General features: G+C 42.6%; 1 protein-coding gene across 1 annotated transcript in view; it reads right to left on the reverse strand.

Annotated features, from left to right (window-relative positions):
- Positions 1-21,499, reverse strand: part of pleca (plectin a) — a 131,017-nt gene that overhangs the window by 43,837 nt on the left and 65,681 nt on the right. Inside the window, exons 2-5 of the mRNA XM_083982186.1 lie at positions 13,413-13,474; positions 7,751-7,840; positions 2,587-2,664; positions 1,391-1,483 (exon numbers count right to left, since the gene is read on the reverse strand). Coding sequence (XP_083838312.1) covers positions 1,391-1,483; positions 2,587-2,664; positions 7,751-7,840; positions 13,413-13,474 — 323 coding nt within the window. The remainder of the gene's footprint in view (positions 1-1,390; positions 1,484-2,586; positions 2,665-7,750; positions 7,841-13,412; positions 13,475-21,499) is intronic.

Consider the following 21,499-nt stretch of genomic DNA (forward strand, 5'->3'; position numbering starts at 1 on the left):
TCGAACCTCAACCTCAGAGCAGCTCGCCAGACACGGACCAATCAGAGCGAACGACATCGAGCTGGTTACAGAAACATGTCGGTCATTAAATCTGATCTTATGTAACGACGTCGTTAAAGTTTGGAACACAACCCTGAGTTTAACCCTTCACTGTCCAGCAGCAGATTTGTCTTGTCTTCCATTAATACAGTATGAACTTCTAGCTGACAGGACGAGACAGGAGTCGTAGTTTGGGACGACCTGAGTGAACGTGTTTTCTTCTGACTTAAACTAAACTAAAACTAAAAGCTGCTCTGTGGAAATTATTTCACTTTTGATCTTTTTCTTGTTTTGAATAAGAAAAAATACTAAAGGCTGAATCTGAATCCTGACTGACTGGAAGCTTCAGTGTTTGGTGATGATCTCTGAGCGAAAGTTACTGTCCAATGTTTTTATAGTTAGAATAAAACACTGATGTTGTTTACTGCATTTATGATGTCTTTACTGCAATGGTTCTCAAAGTGGCGTCTGGGGACCCACAGGGATCCCTGAGAGGGTTCAAGGGGGTCCCCAACTTTTTTCTGAAATTTTACCTTTTTTTTTTTTTTTGTTGAGAAATAATTTTTATTTATTTATTTTTAGAAATTTTACCACTTTTTTCAAGAATCTTTAAACTTTTTTTGAGAAATTATTTTTATTTTATTTTTGAGAAATTATTATTATTATTTTATTTTTTGAATTTTTTTTTACCACTTTTTCTAGAATTTTTAAACTTTTTTTGGGAAATGATAAAAAAAAAGATTTTTTTGAAAATTTTACCACTTTTTCTGAAATTTTTCAAAAACTTTTTTTGAGAAATTGTAACACTTTTTTCTAGAATCTTTCAACTTTATTTGAGAATTTTTTTTTTATTTTTTTTATTTTTTTTTGAGAATTTTTTTACCACTTTTTCTAGAATTTTTTTACTTTTTTTGAGAAATTATAAAAAAATATTTTTAGAAAATTTTACCACTTTTTCTGACATTTTTTAAAAAACTTTTTTTGAGAAATTTTATCACTTTTTTCTAGAAATTTTTTAACTTTTTTTTTTTTTTTTTTTAAATCGTACCACTTTTTCCAGAAATTTCACCCCATTGACCCTAATTTGAATGTACATCAGTTAAAACAATAATGTTCTTCAGTCTCAGAACAAATATTTGTGTATTTCTGATGTTTGCTTCAAAATGTTGTCCAATCCGGGTCCGTGATCTAATTTTTGTCAATTTTAGGGTCCTTGATAAGTTTGAGCACCACTGGTTTACCGTACGGGCCGATGACGGGATTTGGACGAATCTTAAAAAACCTTCAAACATCACTATTCGGTGCATCAACACTAACTTAAAACGCAGCTGTGACTTTAGACCCGTCGTACCTGGAAGTGAAGGATGATGGTCCAGATCAGACCCAGGGTCAGTTTGGGGTTCCCGTCGGCGATGTCATCGTTCCTGATGTTGACCAGTTTCACCTGAGAGGAAGTGACATCACACAGTTATTGACGAACACATGGTTCATATTCGTACTAACATAAATATAAAAGAGAGGTTGTGTGTGTGTGTGTGTGTGTGTGTGTGTGTGTGTGTGTGTGCAGGGCCGTTGCTAGGAATTCCAGGCCCCCTTAAAGAATACTAAAGTGGGCCCCTCCCCCTAACTTTTCCAGTTTTTCTTTCTTAGACTACGTATGTATTATAATTTTTTATTTAGCCTACTTTGTTTTGATACTAATGCAGCATTACACTGCAAAAATCTTAGCAAGAATATTTGTGTAATTTCTAGTCAAAACAAATCTAATTCTACTTAAAATAAGACACATCATATTAAAAGTAGCTTGTTTTAAGACACTATTTTTTACTTCTTTCAAGCAGATTTTCACTTGAAATAAGTAGAAAAATGAAAAAAAAACAGTGGAGCAAGTTTTTCTTCCTTATTACAAGCACAAAAAACTTGCTTTCACTGGCAGATTTTTCTACTTATTTCAAGTGAAAATGTGTTTGAAACAAGTGAAAATTATCTACAAACAAGTTAATTTTTAGGTGATGAGTCTTATTCTAATTAATTTTGACAAGAAATAAGACAAATATTCTTGGAAAGATGTTGAGTTGTTGCAGTGTATATCATCATGAAACGTACAAAAGAAATGCAGAGTCACAAAATTACTTGCAAAGTAAATCGAATCGAAATGAAAAAAAAAATGAAAATTTGTTTGAAACAAGTGAAAATTATCTAAAAAAAAAAAAAGTTAATTTTTAGGTAATGAGTCTTATTTTAAGTGGAAAGAGATTAGCTTTGACTAGAAATGAGACATTTGGACAAGAAATAAGACAACTATTCTTGGAAAGATGTTGAGTTTTTACAGTGTACTATGAGTATTAGTCAGGGTCTTACGCAGAATAAATCAGTCATACAAAGATTAGACTACTGGGGTTTTTATGGGCCCCACTGGGCACTGGGCCCCTAGAATTATCATCACCTTTCTCCCCTATACAACGGCCCTGTGTGTGTGTGTGTGTGTGTGTGTGTGTGTGTGTGTGTGTGTGTGTGTGTGTGTGTGTGTGTGTGTGTGTGTCTGACCTGGCGGTGTTTCAGGAAGTCCAGAGCGATCTGGACGTTCTGCAGTTTGTGGAAACGCATCCGTCCTTTTTCCCGCGGCTGAAAGAGAGGAGACGAAAAGAGACGACGGTGAGGAAGAGGAGCAGAGGAGATGAAGATGAAGACGTTTCTATGGAGACATGACTGAGGAGCAGAGACGGGAGTGAGGTCGAGTCCCGCGGCTCCTTCAGTCCAACTGGACCTGAAGCTTCAGTCATGGCCTCAAAACTCAACGTCAAAACAAAACAGAGCAAATTTGAAGCGTGATTCAAATTGTGCAGGTTGTGATCGAAGCGTCTGATTGGCTCCCGCCGGTGATGATGCTGATGATGCTGATGATGCTGCTGATGATGTCAGTCCACAGCCACATGTCTGCAGTGAAGCATGAGGATGGATGAAGGACGCTCGTTTCCTACATCATCACCGCTCTGACTGACCCTGGATCTGTGACGTGGTCCCATCCAGCAGCGACAGGATGGGTGGGGCCCCCCCTACTGCCCCCCCAACGCCACCCCGCCACCCCCTTACTGCCCCTCCCCGGGGGGTGATGGGCGTGACATGCAGTGGTGCTGCCCACGCTAAAGCTTTCTATTCAGCCGGTCGACACGTCTGCAGTGAAGGAACAAAACTCCTGTCACTCTGGTTTCTACAACAGGACCAAACTACGGTGGCCCGGAGGGACATGGAGGGAAAACAAAACACAAGACTCAAGTGTTTCCAGGGGACACAAGAGCGTGACGGACCTGCTGTTGTTTTTTTGTTTTTTTAAACTTTATTAACATTTATGTACAGAACAATACTGTTGTGCCAGGGGAAAAAAAATATATATATATATATATATAAATATACAAAGAGTTTATGCTTACCATGTATGTATAATAAAAATAAAATATCTATATATATATGTATATAAAAAAAACCATTGAAGTAAAGAAGATCATATTAAATAAATAAATACTTATCCAAATTTAAATTGTTTTTTAACGCTTTTGGTATTTCAAGTCCTTTGGTGTCGGTGCCATACTGAAAAAGCTCTTCCAAAAAAAGTGCAAAATTTGGTTTTCCGTCAGTCCATTTTCTTTTGTGTATGTGAAATTTTCCTAAAAATAAAACAAGTTGTACAAAAAAAATTAAATCATTATCCAATTGGTTATCATCAAAATAAAGAAAAATGTCCTTTTCATGTAGATGTATTGGATGACCAGTTTTTCTTTCAAGGACGTTTTGTACATTCAACCAAAAGATTTGAGAATATAAACAATGAAAAAATAAATGTACAATGGATTCATCAAACAAACCACAGAAATCACAGGAGTATACAATATCGAGTTTGAATCGTTCTAATGTTTTTTTTGCCAGGTAAATTTTATGCAAAATTGGACCTGCTGTTGTTTGACGCTTTTCAAATGTGAACGAGCTCCGTCCGTCACTCTTTACCGTCCCCTGGAAACACTCCCGCTTGTGTCATGAAGATGTTTTCTAACACTGTTTATGTTTAGTCACATGTTTCCCTTCAGCAGCAGGGTTGAACCCTCTGGGCCACCGTACCAACACCAACACTGCTCACATAATTACTGCCTGGGATTTACTCAAAATAAAAGGATCCTTCAAAGTTAATGAAAGACTCTGCAACAAACAAACTAGTTAGTTTATTTCAGAGTCATTTTCTGATTGGTCGGTTTGTAGATCTGAGTCATCGCACTTTCATTTCAGACGCCTCAACGTCTGAATCTTCAGCTCTCAGTGTGTGGCTTTTTCTCTGTGACTTCAAATAAAGTCAAATCAACCATATGAATCATATTTATTTAACTTTAAAGGGACAACGAGGAGTTTCTATTCGGTTATAAAAAAGTCTCAAGTTAATGTGGATGAATCTCCGCTACCCACACTTGTTAAAGCAGTACTAAAGAACTTTCAGTTTTGGTTGAGTTTGGCGGCGCCTGTGGACCAAAGCGGTAGTGTTTTGCCTGAAGGAAGACTCCATTTCCCATGAGCACTAGCGTGAAGCCCTGTAAATATCCTGCATTAAAATTAACAGAAGACATCAAAACTAAGTTTCTGTTTCCAGTGGATCAATTCAAAGTGAAAACACAAACATAATCCATTGCTAAAGTGCCGTTTTGCCTGTTCCCTCCTTGTTGTGACTCGCAAAAGTGAAAGTGAAAGTAAAGTGAGAGCTGGGTTCCTACCATGCTCCTCAAAGCTGCTTAGTGTCAGATAAAGAGATACAGACCCCCTCAGACCACGACAGAGGTGTCATTCAACTTGTTGTAAGTCGATGTACCATCACAAAAGTTATGAAAATATTTTATGAAGGTTGAAAAGTTACTTAGTGCTGCTTTAATGGGCCCATTTTCGATAAATATATCGTTCTGTCTCTATGGTTATTTTGTTATTATTAGTGGTGGCGGAGATGCTGGTCGAGCCGACCAGTGTTTTTTACTTTCGGTTTCGCAACGAATCATGAGAATAACGCAGCTGAATCGCCGTTTATGGTCGTAACTACGACGGTATGTGAACCTCTTTGAACCTCTGACTTTAATTCTTGATGAATGAAAACATGAGTCCGTCTTGCGCCGGTCAAAAGAATTTCACGGTGCGCGGAGGCTCATAAATGTAGTGTGAAAACGCTTCGCTTTAACAAAACTCCTCGTTGTCCCTTTAACTTTTCTTAATTAATTTCATGTTGTTTGTTATTTCATGAAGGAGCTGAAGTCACGGCGCTCAGCTCGTCTTCCTCAGGGCCTCGCAAAAATATACAAAAATCACACATATCACCACTAAGTAAAATCTAATAGCCAGAAATGAATACATGTGAGGACTATCTAATGATGCAGGAACTATCACTGTATGTATTTACCACTATAAACTGTTTTTAACAGAGCTGTAATTATTGATTTGACTGCTTTATTAACCTGCAGGTTTGTTTCTATGCAGACGACTCTGGGTTTTATCTTCAGGACCGACGCGGTTTAATTTCCTTCTGGACTTTCCTCTGTTACACTCAGAAGATTTAACTGATGAATTTACAACCAGGAAGAGTGTGTACAGTAACAACAGAGTCAACATGCACCTGTACACACCTGTAAACATCTGTAAACACCTGTAAACATCTGCACTCTGCTCTGACAGAAGCTTCCTGCTGCTCTGAGGAGATGGAGGCCGATGTTGGACACATAAACAGGGAGTGTGACTGTCATCATCATGCACAAACCCAGCAGCCACCCAAAGAGGGGGGTGGGGTGGGGGTGAGGGGGGGGTGACACATGCCCCGCCCCCTCCCGGCCCAAAAGAGGCGGCGGGCCGCGGCGGTCCAGGCGCCACTCACCAACCGCACGTTCCTCACAACGTCACGTTCCCTCGGCTACCAAGGCACGAGCATCGCACGAGAGGAAGGCAGAGGAGGGGAGGGGGAGGGGGGAGGGGGGAGGAGGAGGAGGGGCAAAGGTCAAAGGTCAGCACAGGAAGTAGATAAAGGAAGGAGGGGGAAAAAAAGAACCAGGGGTCAAAGGTCAAAGGTCAGTGCAGAAAAAGAGTTACGAGATGGAAGCAAAGGATGAGAATTAGTGTTTAAGGCTCCAACACCAGGAGAGCGCAGAGTGGAGACCCCCCCTCAGGAAAACATCAGACTCATCAACATGTGACAGTTTGACACTCACAGGTGAAAACGACAAAATATATTATGGGATGTGCCTTTTGTTTAGACGGCGACGGTGTTTTGGGGGCTTAAAAACGCTCCACCGTCTCACGTTCCTGTCTGGAGTCTTTCTGGTTACGGATTATCGGAATTTTATTTTACAATAACAAGTGCTTAACTACTGATTTCTCGGCATGAAACGTGATGTTTTAAACAGGTAGAGGTCAGATATTTTTCTCATGCCACAATTCAATCAGATCATGAAATAAAACTTTGACTCCCGTTCACTTACATGGAGATTTTTTCTGAATTGAGGACCCATGACGACATTACTTCCTGCTTCTGCTTAGGCTCTCTCTAAATAAAACTTCAACTTGAACTTTCATGCTAGCTTCAGCTTCAGCTTCAGCTACAGTTGTTTATTTGTAACTCCCGTTGTCTCACTCTAGAACTTCTTCTTCTACTTCCTGTAATCACATTCAGTCTCACAGACGCCCCTTGAGGTTATACTGCCACCTATAGACCCAATCTCCTTGTTGTTTACATTCTACTTCCGGGTAGAAAACCAGCACGTAATTTGAATGAGATCAATAGTAACGAACGAGAGTTTAGCTATTTATACATCATATTTTTCACGCCCTATCACCGTTTAGACAAATCTGAAATGATTGAAGAAACATTACTATTTCTGTGTGTGTGTTTTGTGTTGCTATGTGTTGTATTTATTCAGTTTAGGGGAATCACAGTGTCTAGAAAGCATCAGTGGCTGCAGCTGACAGGGACAGCTGACGGCGGTAGCTAAGCTAACGGCGGTAGCTAAGCTAACACCAGGACGTCAGCTGTTAAAACCCTCCCGTTGTCGGAAACGACATGAAACTACTCCAGTTAGCTCAGTCATGTTGTAACTAAGATATCCGCTGGAGATTTTTTTTTTATGGACCGTTTATTGAGTCACTGAGTTATTAAAGTTAAACAGCTAGCTAACCGTTAGCCCGGCTACTCTCTGATAACCATGACTAATTACAAAAATGTGCACACGTAAATAGTAATGTTTGTCCAATCATTGGTTTTATAGACTTTACAAACATCAGATTAGTCTAAACGGCGATATAGTAACATGAAAAATTAGAAACTCTCGTCCGTCACTATTGTTCGAATGCTGGTTTTCTACCCGGAAGTAGTTGTAAACAACAAGGCGATTCGTCCTATAGGTGACCATCTGCTACCACATATCACTACACGTATGCACGCAGATTTCCCCCAAAAAACACTCGTTTAAACACGGAATAAAAAGTGAGAACTCAACGCCACTTTCGTGTTTTCTGTTCAGATCGTTTCCGTGTCAACAGCCTGAGCTACAGATGAAGAAACAGCAAAGAAACCAGAAGGAGACAGGACGAGATAAGAGGAGGAGGAGGAGGAGGAGGAGGAGGAGGAGGAGGGGAGGAGAGGGGGGAGGAGGAGGGAGAAGTGGGGAGAGGGGTGAGGTCAAAGGTCAGCGAGACTCACCAGTGTCTCTCCAGAGAGGACCTCCAGCAGGGAGATCAGGTTGTGTCCATCTCTGAGGTCCTCGTACAGGTCGGTGATGTGTCTCTGCGCCTGGACACACAAACACAACGGGGTCAACAATCTGGTGTGTGTGTCTGAGTGTGATTAACACACAACACAACACACACAGCGACAGGAGGAACTTCACACGACAGGAAGAAGAGTCACACCGGATCAAACCAAAGACAAATAATTAATAAATAAAACATAAAGTAAAGAAGCTGATTGATCTGAGTTCAGGTCGTTAACCAGTTAAACACAACAACTTTAACCCTAAAACCTGATCTGAGCAGAAGAGACAAATCTGATGGTTCATCATCTATCTTAAAGGGATAGTTCACCCAAAATTCAAATTTCATTTCTCATTATCTACTCACCCTCATGTGGCCTAAGGGCTGGGAGAAGTTTCAGAGTCCTCCGTGGCTTCTCTGAGTTACAGTGGGGCTCCGTGCAGCACTGCATGTCCATATGACGGTTGAGAACGGAGCTCACTTTTCTTCGTCCAAAAAGACACACAAAAAACATCCAAATACCTCCATAGTGCTCGTCTGTAATGTCCCTCTTGTATTGAAGCCCCAACATGAGAAATTGTTCCGAAAAAGCTTGTTTGAGAAGCTCCCAGCACTGCTCTTCCTGGTCCGTACGAATCTCGCGCAATTTGCATTGACACCCAGTTCACGGCTTCGCAAATCGCGCGAGATTCCGGCAGAGCAACACGGGGAGCTTCCGCTACAAACAAGCTTAAAATATAGACTTATTTAATTTTTTTCTGAACAATTTCTCATGTCAGGGATTCAATACAAGAGGGACATTACAGATGAGCGCTATGGAGGTATTTGGATGTTTTTTGGTGTGTCTTTTTGGACGAAGAAAGGTGAGCTCCGTTCTCAACCGTCATATGGACATGCAGTGCTGCACGGAAATTTGAATTTTGGGTGAACTATCCCTTTAACATGAACCTGAATCTTCTACAAAAACGTTAAGTTAAAGTTTAATTTTATTTTAATTTTTATTAATGAAGCTGAAAAATGAACAGAAACAACATCTAAATAATCATCTGGTGAAGTTCAGATCTGTTTCTAACGACAGACCATCAATCAGTTATGACCCAGTTTATAAATTTTTATATTTTTATATATTTATTTTAGGGCCGGGACTCGATTAAAAAAATTAATCGAATTAATCAGAGGCTTTGTAATTAATTAATCGCAATTAATCGCATTTTAATCGCATATAAATATTTGACCTGAGCTTTTTTTTCACATGGATTTTAGTATACCATTGAATGACTGAATACATAAGCTTAAGCAACAAAACATTGTTTTTTTTCAAGGTGGTACTTAACCAAGACCAACAGACTAGGGATGCAAATTATCAATTAATTCATTATTAATATTTGATACAGATTAAATGGTCTTTCCTGCCAATACACTATGATGATTACTGTAGTATTTAACTAGGCTACTTAAATCACAGTAGCATAAACTGATTTGTTGAACTCAGCCTGATGTAAACATTAATAAAACTCAGTAACCAATCCCACAGGCAGCTCCATGTTGTCCCTGTGTGATGTTCAGGGACAGGTCAGGACAGTCTGAAGACAGACAGCTCTGAGGTTGAAGTCTTATGCACCATGAAACACTGACAGGTCTGTAGCTAGGTCTTGACCACATATCTGCTGTTCAGCTGCAGCAAAGGAAACTCCGCTGTTCTCAGCTTCCCCGCGACGAGCGCTTTTTTTTTTTTTTTTAAACACGCCCTCCCTTCCCAGAGCAGAGCGCGCAAGCAACAAGCCTGCTGCTGCCTGCAGAAACTGAATGTGGAGTAAAATGTCATATTCACAGTCACAACTTCCACAATAAAACCAAAGATTACCTGTTAACATGAACTCAGCACCGCTGCTGCAGCAGCCTGAGCGGGCCTCTCTGCACCGCGGCGCCGCGGAGCTCCAGGCCCCGACTCTTCCTGCTCCTCTCCCCCAGACACAGGACCCCATCCTGGGTCACCCAGCGCGAGGAGTCTCCCTGTAGCATGAGGCTGTGCTCGGCGCTAGCCTACTAATAGCGGCGGCGCCAGTCCCGATGCCGCCGCTGTGCACCAGCTGCCGGTAACGAGGCGGAGCCAGTTGCCGTCGTCGCCGTCCCTGGCAACAGGACCGCGGCGACCGCTGGTACGAGCAGCGCCGCCATTAGCAGCTATTAGCACAGCCTCATGCTACAGGGAGACTCCTGGCGCTGGGTGACCGGCCACAGGGTGCTGTGTCTGGGGGAGAGGAGCAGAAAGACCAGGGCCTGGAGTTCCGCGGCGCCGCAGTGCAGAGAGACCCGCTCAGGCTGCGGCTCAGCAGGGCCGCGTGTATATCGGACCACAGGACCATAATCGCTGTATAAATGATGTAAATAATAATTACCAATGCTCCAAATTGTAGACCATAGCTTTAACTCGTTACTCACTGGTTTCTTAGCGATGGTACAGCCTGAGGCCAGTATACAACAGGTAACAGTGTTGTTGTCTCTTTTCACCTCCTCTCTCCCTTGCAGTGATCAGTGCATGGATGTTTTTAACAGTGTCGGCGGCTTGTTAGATGATTGTGCTCCAGTGTAATCAGTACGCCTGAAACTCATCCAGTGAGAAACGTTATGCGGTGCAAAATAAGTGTGATTAAAATGCGTTAATTTCTTTAACGCGTTAATGTTTGTGTAATTAATTAATCGTAATTAACGCGTTAAAGTCCCGGCCCTAATTTATTTATATTAAATATTAAAACTAAAATAAAAAACGAATAAGAAGCAAAAACTTCAGAGGGAAAAAATGGTTTTCCTCTGAGACTGAGACAGAAGAAGCCGAAGCGACGACACGTAGGAGAGGATTTTCACAACTGTTAGAAAAAAAACGGTGCAGATGTTAAAGGAGGGGAAAGAAAAGGTCAGAGGTCAGAGGTCAGAGGTCACAGCAGGAGCTCAGGTAAAGTAAACATGCAGCAGAAATGAAAGAGTCCACTCAGCTCACAGACACCTACCTCTCCCTTCCAGTGCTGATGGGAAAGGATGAGGAGGAGGAGGAGGAGGAGGAGGATGAAGAGGAGGAGGAAAAGGAGGAGGAGGAAGGATGGAAAGGAGAAAGAGTTTGATGTGAGAAAATGTAAAACCTCAGGGACAGAAGACAAAGAGGACAAACATGCAGACGACAGAAAAATAAAATAAAATCACATTTGATTTAATCAAGTTTAAATAAAACTGAACAAAGTCCGAGATCAAAGACACACACACACACACACACACACACACACACACACACACACACACACACACACACACACACACACACACACACACACAGATAAATCACACAGCGTCTCTAGAATCACTCCCTCGATATAAAAACCTCATATTTCTCATTTTCTTATTTTCTTGTTGCGACAGAATTAAATTAAACTTCCTGAGCTATTTGCAGAGAGAGAGACTTTCAAAATAAAGCGTCGATGTGATAAAACGTCTTCATTGTTTTACTGTTTAAGAGTCTGGAAATATTCATCCACATCTGGAACTGAAAATATCAGCTGATCGATCAATAGAAAATCAACCAACAACACGTTGATTATTGATTTGCTAGTTGCAAATATTCAGGATCAGCAGCTGGATCAATGTTCTCTTCTCTTTTTAAATAAAGTTTAATTGATATATAAATGATCAAAACTCGTGACCTGAACTGAGATCCTGCAGCTTCCTGTTCTCCTGCAGAACCTCAACGCACCGGAGCCCAGAGGTGACCCTGAACTAACCACAGGCCACGCCCACTCAGAGCCCGGCCACTGTTAAAGGGATAGTTCAGCATTTTGGCAAATTGGCCCATTGCCATAATCCCTATAGTCATAGCAGTAGGTTGTCGGTGCAAGCTATTTTTAGAACGGTGGAGCAGAGTCGCCAGCTGAGTTGTTTATGAGGCAAAATACAGAGTCTGCTTGATGAAAAACTGTCCCTGAAGGCAATGTGCATCAGCGGTTTTGCATGAATTTCCCTCTAAAACAACTCTGTCTGGTAACGTTGTGTTATTATCTCATAGCGTGGTGAATGTGCAGGTCACAACTTGTCCACCAGAGCGTTGTGGAGTTGTTGGATTGTTGGATTGTGTATTTGATGAGTTTGATGAATGAAACTCCCATGAGCCTCCGTAGCGTAGCTCTGAGCAGCTCACGGCTCTGCTCCACCGTTCTAAAAATAGCTTGCACCGACAATTAAAGGTAACGAACCTACTGCTATGACTATAGGGATTATGGCAATGGGCCAATTTGCTAAAATGTTGAACTATCCCTTTAAAGTGAAGCTTGCTGTTGATGACTCACTGACAGTTTATCTGCTGCTGTTTCCTTCATCTTCATCATCATCATTACAGTTTTTCTCAGTTGCTAAAACACTAAACCCTGTTGTCTGAACCAAATTCTCAGTTGCCTGAACCCAGTGATTGAATCAATCACTCTTTTGGCAAAACCATCAGCACTTTTCACCTGTTTAGACACATCTTACCAACACATTTTCATTGTGATGCACCTGTGTTGCATAATGCTGAGCACAGGTGGCAAAAGTCAAACACAAGTAAAGCACAAGTTTCACCGGTTGAACACAACAACTCAAAATTGATAACACTTGTGTCCAATGATGTGAGGGCACATATACTGTAAGCCAGTTCAGGATGAAGTCCTGTGGCCTGACCCAGTACAGAGAAATGATGCTGTGGCTGAGTTATGCACTTCTCATTTCTATATTTTTGTACTTTATTTTTACGTAGGCCTACTGTATACAAGTGCTAAATGCACAAGATTTCTGTTTTGCAAGAGGAGAAGATGAGAGACGACAGGGTGAATGAAGAAAGGATGAGGGAGGGAGGGAGGGAGGGAGGGATGAACTGGGAAGAAAAAAGAAGAAGGAAGGAAAAGGGGATGAAATGGATGTGGAGAGGGAAGGAGGAAGGTGAAAGAAAGGGAAGGAGAGAAGTGCTAAATGCACAGGTTTTTTGTTTTGCAACATTCATTTATAGCTACAGTGAACGATAAACATGTATTTCTACAGCTTCATGTGCTGAGCGTTGTGTTTTCTATTTTTCTGTGTAGTGTTTAGTGGCTGCTCAGTAGTGTTTTTAATTTTGATTGACTCGGGGCACGATTTGACAACAGAGTTCAGTTTTGGGCACAGATTGAACTGTTTTGAGGTGAAAGTTTGGTTTTGCAAGAAGAGTCTGAGGTTTTGTGAATGTAGCTTGAAAATTGGGGTTTGTGCTCACAGTTTAGAGAAAATGAGAGCAGCTTTCGAGAAATGTGTCTTAGCAATCGAGAAAAACTGTAAATGTAATTGATCCTGTTGTGACCAGGTGAGATGAAGGAAACTGAATCTGTGTGTGTGTGTGTGAGTGTGTGTGTGTGAGTGTGTGTGTGTGTGTGTGTGTGTGTGTGTGTGTGTGTGTGTGTGTGTGTGTGTGTGTGTGTGTGTGTGTGTGTGTGTGTGTGTGTGTGTGTGAGTGTGTGTGTGTGTGTGTGTGTGTGTGTGTGTGTGTGTGTGTGTGTGTGTGTGTGTGTGTGTGTGTGTGTGTGTGTGTGTGTGTGTGTGTGTGTGTGTGTGTGGCCTCTCACCTTCATCAGGTGCTTGTTGACCCATTTTGTGAACGTCTTTTTCTGGACTCGGTCCCGTTCGTCTGAGGAAAAACACAAAATACCAAGATAAAACATTTATAACAGTGAAGATAAAAACGTTTCCATGGTTTCAGTCGTTGTCATAGTTGCGGTAGCTAAACACATGGATCTATTAACGCTGGCTTTTAACAATGGATGTCCATTTATGTGGTATGTATCCATTGTTTAAAAGCTGATGTGATGATCCATGCGTTTTAAAGATTTTCATCGGGGAAAAAAAAAACAAAAACGATGCATTTACCGCGACTGTTGAAACCATGGAAACGTAAACATACAATTCCACCGGAAGAGCAAAACCGGCTTTACGTTTTTGACGTTCGGAAAAAGGTGGATAACAACATTATGAACACATGACATCACAGCTGCACATGTCCACACTGACTCCCTGCAGCGACTCGGTGGTTTACACTAACAATTAGGTTGTGTCCAAAATCACTCACTCATTCCCTCCTCCCTACTCACTATATAGTGAATTCAACATAGTGGACTATATAGTGAACTCACTGGTCAAATAAAGAAACACTTTCGGACACGACTCCGCCGCACAGTTAATGACGTATTACGTCGCGTAATTAAAATGTTCCGACCGCGATCGTAACGGCTGGCGTAGGTACCATGGATACAACCATGGTAACGGCCGGTGTAGCATAGACCTACGGACGTACCAACATAAAAAGAGGAGTAAGGCAATATATTAAGCGGTAATATATATATATATATATTTAAGCACCAAAGATGTTCAATCAAACCCACATAGTTTGAAACAACGTTCAAAACCCACACAGCCAGTGTCACAACTAAGCATAAAGTCCGCTAGCTTAATGCTAACGTATAATGTAAAACGCCATAGACAGGCTAACAGAAATTAGCCTCGCTATCCAGAGTCTGTGTTCAGTTTATAACACTTGTTAGGAAATTTGCTCCGACGTTTGTTGTGGGAGTCTGTGGAAGCCGCGACCGGACAACTCTGGCAGCTGGACACATTTATTGAGGCTGCTGCACTACTTCATTTATTTGGTAGCTACACCGGTCGCTCTGGGCCGGTGTGTTAACGGCATCGATCCGTGACTGCAATGCATGATGGGATATCTTGCTCCGGTTAGTGACCATCGGATGTTCACTACATTTCGCAGTGAATTGTGGGATAGATTCAGTGCACTATAGAGTGAACATTAATAATCACTAAACATTCGGACACGGTCACTATATAGTGCACTATATAGTGAGTAGGGGGTGATTTCGGACACAGCCTTAGTGATGAAACTCGTCGTTGCCATAGTGATAGTGATAAATGCTCAGGATGCATTCAGTGACTCTTGTAGGAAAAGGCGAATTATGAGCTAACGTTTGTTTCTCACATTGATTTATTTTAGGCCGTCAAATCATCTGAGCTCAAGAAAAACCCATGAAAATAAACATTATTTTATGTTTTACTCTCTGTTTGTTTTTCCCATAAACCCTCAGACGTCGCCGCTGTGAACTGGGTTTGTATTTACTGAGTCTGAGCCACAGAGAGACTCCACAGGGACAAACCGCTGCAGATAAAGAGAAGAGATGAAGTTTCCCAGAGTCACGACAAAGAGACGGAGAACCAACGTCCGTCAAAATCTGATCCTCACACACACACACACACACATACACACACGTGTCTCAACATGTTCTGGTTTGGTTTTGATTTCACAGCCTGATTGTTTCCAACAGGACTCACACATACCTGCAGCTACAACACACACACACACACACACACACACACACACACACATACAGGTGTGTCGTGTCGCCCTGAGTTTCAAACACACAGAGTTTTAACGTCACTGAGTGAATCTGAGAGCAGCAGAAGAGTCGGATGGAGAAGGAACGAAGAGGAACCAGGAGGAACAAGAAGAAGAAGAAGAAGAGGAACTCCCTCCGAGCCGCCGCCGCCCGACCAGAGTGACATCATCCATGAGTCACCAACAAGCTGGCGACGGTTTCACAGTCAGAACAGAGAAGTGAAAAAAACAAAAAAAAAACGGTTTGATTTGATTCAACACACGAGCGACGACGACGCTGCTGCTTCATCTGATGCTTCATCCATTCATTCACATCCAGCTGCTGCTGCTAAGGGGTCGAGGTGGAACAAGCGGCTGAACGCTGCTGTCAACATTCCTGAACGCAGCCTCGAGAAAAAACACGACACAGAAACATAAAACACTTTGAGCTGTTGAGGCCTGAAGCTTCATCCTCATCCTCATCTTTATCCTCACACAGACTTGGAAGACGAGCTGCAGGATGATGATGATGCTGCCACAACAACTACAACTACAACAACATCATCACATTTCAAGACAAAAACTAAGTCCCGTTGACTTGATTCAACTGATTTAAATGAGAATTTGCACAAAAAACAACAAAGATGACGAGTTATTTGTAATAAAACCTCAGTTCGACCACTCGTCTGTTTGTGCAGCAGAAACTCTGCAGGTTGTTTCATGTGCAGCAGATTCAGATTCAGATTCAGATTCAGAGTCAGGTTCAGATTCACAATAACACATCTCATCTGTTTTTCCTTCTTTAAATGGGAGTTGGCTCAGCTGACTAATAAAAAGAGGAAAAAGCTGTGAGTGACACATTAAAAGGGGGCGTGTCCCCGAGACGACAGACAGACGACCACACTGGAAAAACTCAAAATCTAACCAAGAATATTGGTCTTATTTCTAGTCATTTCTAGTCAAACTCATTATACTAAAAATAAGACTCATCACATTTAAAAGTAGCTTGTTTTTAGACACTTTTTACTTCTTTCAAGCAGATTTTCACTTGAAATAAGTATAAAAATCTGATAGTGGAGCAAGTTATTCTTCCTTATTACAAGCACAAAAAACCTGCTTTCACTGGCAGATTTTTCTACTTATTTCAATTGAAAATTTGTTTGAAACAAATGAAAATTATCTCAAAACAAGTTCATTTTTGGGTAATGAGTCTTATTTTAAGAGAAAAGAGATTAGTTTTGACCAAAAATTAGACATTTTGACAAGAAATACGACAAATATTCTTGGAAAGATTTTGAGTTTTTGCAGTGCACCGGTTCTCTGCAAATGAAATGAAACCACCTGCAGCGTCATAATGAGAAAACACTGAAGCCCAGACTCTACCTGTCCTGTAGAGAGAGAGACAGAGAGAGAGACTCTACCTTTCATGTGGTGCATGGCCCTCAGCGCCCCCTGCCCCCCCGGCCCCCCCTGCCCCTGGTAACAGAGCGGCTGGTCGGTGAAGAAGACGCTGTCGGAGGAAGCGTTGCTCAGCCGGAGCGTCGCCTCCATGCTGCTGCTGCTGCTGCTGCTCACTGACACTGACACTCACACTGACCGCCGCAGCCTGGTGCAATACACTTCTCCTTACTGCTGCTGCACAGGGAGCGGGGGGGTTGGGGGAGGAGGGGGGGTTGGAGGAGGAGGGGGGGGGTGTTCATCCTCATTCAGCTCCTTCACTCCTCTTTTTCTTTCTGTTTGTCTCTCCTTTCTCCCTCTCCTGCAGGAACGTTGCCTCCAGGCTTCGATGTCAGCAGCCGTCAGTCACTGAGCTTCTCCACCAGCCCTGTAATCTACTACCCCCCCCCCCCCCCCCCACCCCCACACACCCCCCCACACCCCTAAGACCCCACCCACCACACCTCACCTCACCACCGCTGCACTGACACACATGTTAACAGCCGCCTTCCAGAAAAATGCAAAGAGTTTGTCTGATTCTGCAGCAGCTTTTCTTCGGGAATGTAAAGGAAGATGGAAGATGGAAGATGGAAGGGACCAGAGTTGTATGTGATTAAACTGCATTGAAAACTGAACCTCTGCACTGAGACACATGTTTTACAGCTGCTTTCTAGAAAAAAAAACACAGAGTTTCTTTGTCCCTGATGCAGAAAAATCTCTGATTCTGCAGCAGCTTTTCTTCAGAAACGTGAAACGAGGCAAAACATTCTAGCCTATGCAGTTTTACGTGATAAAATCAAGGGAAGGTGCAAAAACTATGTGAAACGGAAAAACAAAGTGACTCCTCCTGCAGCAGCCTGTTGCAGCCTGAATGTAAACAATCTTTTCTAAAGTCGTCCTACGATGAGTTCGCGTTTTGTTTTATTTCTAATCTTAAGAAACGGGTTCATTCGCTCCGAGTTTTCCCGGTTTCGTTTATCTTTTCACTTGATAACGTTCCCAAGGCAACAGGGGAAACAGCTGCTCCTGTGTGAAGTGATCGTGCAACATTTTTTCAGAAGAGAAAACATGTGGCACTTTTTTGCAACAAAAAATGCAGCAAATTATGAAATTATGCAAGCTCTGTGAATTTCCTGCATATCGGCAATTTTTGTGGCAAAAGTGAAGCGTCTTTGGTTGATTCTGTGTTGAATTATGGGATGGCATAACTGCCGTTTTTCTGCAGGGACTGGCTTTAACTCTTTAAACCCAACATCCTCAGTGTACGATTTCCTGCTGCTGTCAGTCTGACGCTTTATTTTGAAAGAGACTGCGCAGGTCAGTGACCCCCCCACCCCCCCAGTTTGAACTTGTCTGCTGCAGAAAACACCTGGACTGCAGGTGCAATGCATTCTGGGTAAATGAAGGTTTCCAAAACAGAGGAACCAGACCAGAACCAGCTGAGCTCTGTTCGCCTGCTGTTTGTTTTTTACGAGGAATTCAACAGTAACAGGACGTTTTGCTCTGAAAATCCACCCAGCAGACTGAAACCCCGTCAAAATAAAAGCATCTGCAGCCTCTGGAGCAAAACACACTCGGATCCTGATCCAGGTTCTGTTGTTGTTCTGGACCGGTACCAAGGGGCCGAGGAGGTCTGAGGCGTCTCTCTGTTCGCTGCAGCTCATTAACCCGTCTGAACCGGGTGGTCACGGTGCAAAGACCAGAAGCTGGAGCGAGAACTGGACCTCCAGGAGAGCCCAGGAGGAGGAGGAGTAAAGATCTTCACTGTATTCGACAAACATTTTACAAATGTGTATTTTTATCTACAATCCACCGAAGCCATAAACACATAAACATCTAAAACTAGACAGACACCGACACTACAACACCATCAAATACAAAGGGAACAAACTGAGGAATGACTCATCAACTGGCTGAAAGACAAACTATCAATGAAATTAATACAGTTTTATGACTCATTGTCTTTTCGCTATGAAACAGTTTTTGTGCTTTTTTGTTTCCCTCACTCTCTCTGTTCCCTTTCTCTTTCTGTTTTTCTTTCTTGTATATGCTATTCTTATTTATTTGAAGAAAGAAAAAGAGGAACGCCGCACACTCAGCTCCGGTTGCAGAGAGTTTTATTAGACAACGTTTCGGCCCGTTGACAAAGGCCGAACAGGTATTTTCCATCGCCAGCACCTCTACAACCTACGGTGTGCGTTGTTTCTCATCTGAACATTCTTATTTATTTGAAATAGTTTTTTTCTACAAAAGTACTACTACTAGTGGTCCAGAAAAATGCAAAGAGTTTCTCTGTATCTCTGATTCTGCAGCAGCTTTTCTTCAGGAATGCAGAGGAAGATGTCAGGGATGTTGGGGTCACCCGCACAGTCTCTTCTACTCTACAGGAACTGTTTACTGTTTTTATTGATATATATATACTGTATGTGTGTGTGTGCAAATAAATGAATAAATAAAAGAAGAGGAGGAGGAGGTTTTATTTTATTTCTCCATCATGTTCAGGTTGTAATGAGAATGACCTGTGAGTCGTATCTGAAACATTTGGTCCAAGTTATTTCAGAGAGAAACCACACGACTGTGCAAACACAGAGACGTTACTGTGTCGCAGTGTGTGTGTGTGTGTGTGTGTGTGTGTGTGTGTGTGTGTGTATGTGTGTGTGTGTCTGAGTGCGTGTTGAAGAAGAAGAGCAGGATTGTTGTGTCATTATCTTCCTGCATCAGAAGCATCTGTTTGAGATCATCAACACAAATCATCTCAGACTGCAGCTCTGAAACAACAACTCATGTTTATCTGTTGGAAAGTCCTGAACCTCCTCCTCCTCCTCCTCCTCCTCCTCATCCTAAATACCTGCTCAGCACCTTTCACCCCGGGAGCACCAGTGTGTCCCTGGTTGCAGTGTGCAGATGTTTGAGATGCCTTCAGAGGGAGGAGACTTGTCAGGACTTGAGGAATGAGAAAGGAAGCTGCTGATATAAAAAGAAACCTGCAGGAAACAGAAACAGAACCAACTGAACCAGAACCTGAAGGTGAAACCCACTGTTCTCCTTCTCTATCTGCAGCTTTTTCTCCCCCATGATGCAATCTGACATCGCCCGAAGACCAGCACTGATTTATGAACTAACTCTGACATCACAGCTCTAAAGAAATAATTATACTGATGTTTGAGACAAGAGAGAGATATTTTAAACTGTGAACCTGTTTATTCATGTTGTATGTTCTGACGTGTTTGACTTATTTGTAGTTAGGGCCACAGGGCAATCGCACCGAGCACTGGCCCCTACAGCTATGAGCACTACAAGTTATACAGTGGATTTTTTCTTATCTATAGGCTATTATTATTCCTCTTCCGGACACAATTTCGATTCGCTATACTTGTTCGCTACAAATGTTATATCAAAACGTGCGGTTCAAGCCTACTGCTGTCTACTGCTCGGGCATACTTTCACCTAGAGACTTAATTTAAACTTTAAACTGTAGACACAAGTCTTGTGTATTAGTGTATTAATCCATGTTTCGATAGGTATTATAGTTTTTGATCAATCACTGTTCAATGACCATGACCATATCTGGAGAAATGTTGAGATTATAATGGGTGTGTATTGCACGGAATGTTCGTGTCAGAGTGCGTGACATCATCGGTCAGAGTGGGAGAGAGCCCAGAAAAATTCCAGATTTTTTCTCTTTCCATGCTCCTCCCGGCCACAATTTACACTCTACACACATGATTTTTTCCATATTTGTAGACAAACTTGTTCTGTCTCTCACAATGTGCTCAAAATATCAGAGAGACTTACAGAATTTGAATTGTCAGCCTCTAAGTGCGGCCACGTCTGTCTCTGCTCCTCATTGACTCCAATACAAAGATTTTCTGAGAGAAGCAGAACGGACCGATGTTTTAAAATTGCCAGTGTCTCCAAAATATTGACTGTAGAAACACCAAAATCACACAAAATCGTTCAGGAAGTCCTTACAGCGATGATGATCTGTGTTTTTTTCTGATAGGAGTTACCGTTTTGTCAGAATAAGCCCAAATGTGAGACCGGTGCAGAGGCAGAAAATCGCTCTTTTTCTCCACGTTTCTGTCTGCCTCAGCCTGGGGGGCCCCTATCGTCATTGGCAACTGCCTCAAGTTGCCGTGGTAACCTCTGAGCCTCAGGCCAGAGCTCGTTAAGGTTTATAAACAATCCACCTGACGCTCGTTAACATGTTTATAAACACCGCCCCACATACACACATGCTAAATCAGACCAGACCAGACCACATCAGACCAGACTGGACCAGACCAGACCGCATCGGACCAGACCGGACCGAACCAGACCAGACCAGACCAGACTGGACCAGACCAGAAAGGACCGCATCAGATCAGACTGGACCAGACCGCATCGGACCAGACCGGACCAAACCGGATCAGACCCGTCTTCTCTCTCTCTCTCCCAGTTTAAACTCTTCTGAGGAGTTTTACAGTTTGACATTTCTGCCGTGAGAGTCTCCACATTCCTGCTGAGGGCGCGTCTCCCCGTCTCCCCGCCCCCCCACCCCACCCTCTCCTCACAGACAGGGGGAGCCGCCTCTCTGAGATAACACCACCCAGACCCACCCGATCCCCCCCAGCCCCCCTCTCCACCCCTCCTGTACGTGTGACAGCATGAGTCCGGGTCCTGCTGAGCTCAGGAATGTGGTGCAGGTCCTGATGGAGCTGCTGATGGAGCGCTGGAGGTATGAAGGAGCCGTCGCTGCTGCCAAGGTGAAGAATGGAGGCCCCCGCGGCATTATGGGACGGCGCCAAAGTGAAGCTGGCAAACGGAGTGAAAGCACTCAGGCACGGAACCACAGAAGAA

This window comes from Trachurus trachurus, assembly GCF_905171665.1.
Source record: "Trachurus trachurus genome assembly, chromosome: 11".
In the NCBI taxonomy this organism is placed as follows: Eukaryota; Metazoa; Chordata; class Actinopteri; order Carangiformes; family Carangidae; genus Trachurus; species Trachurus trachurus.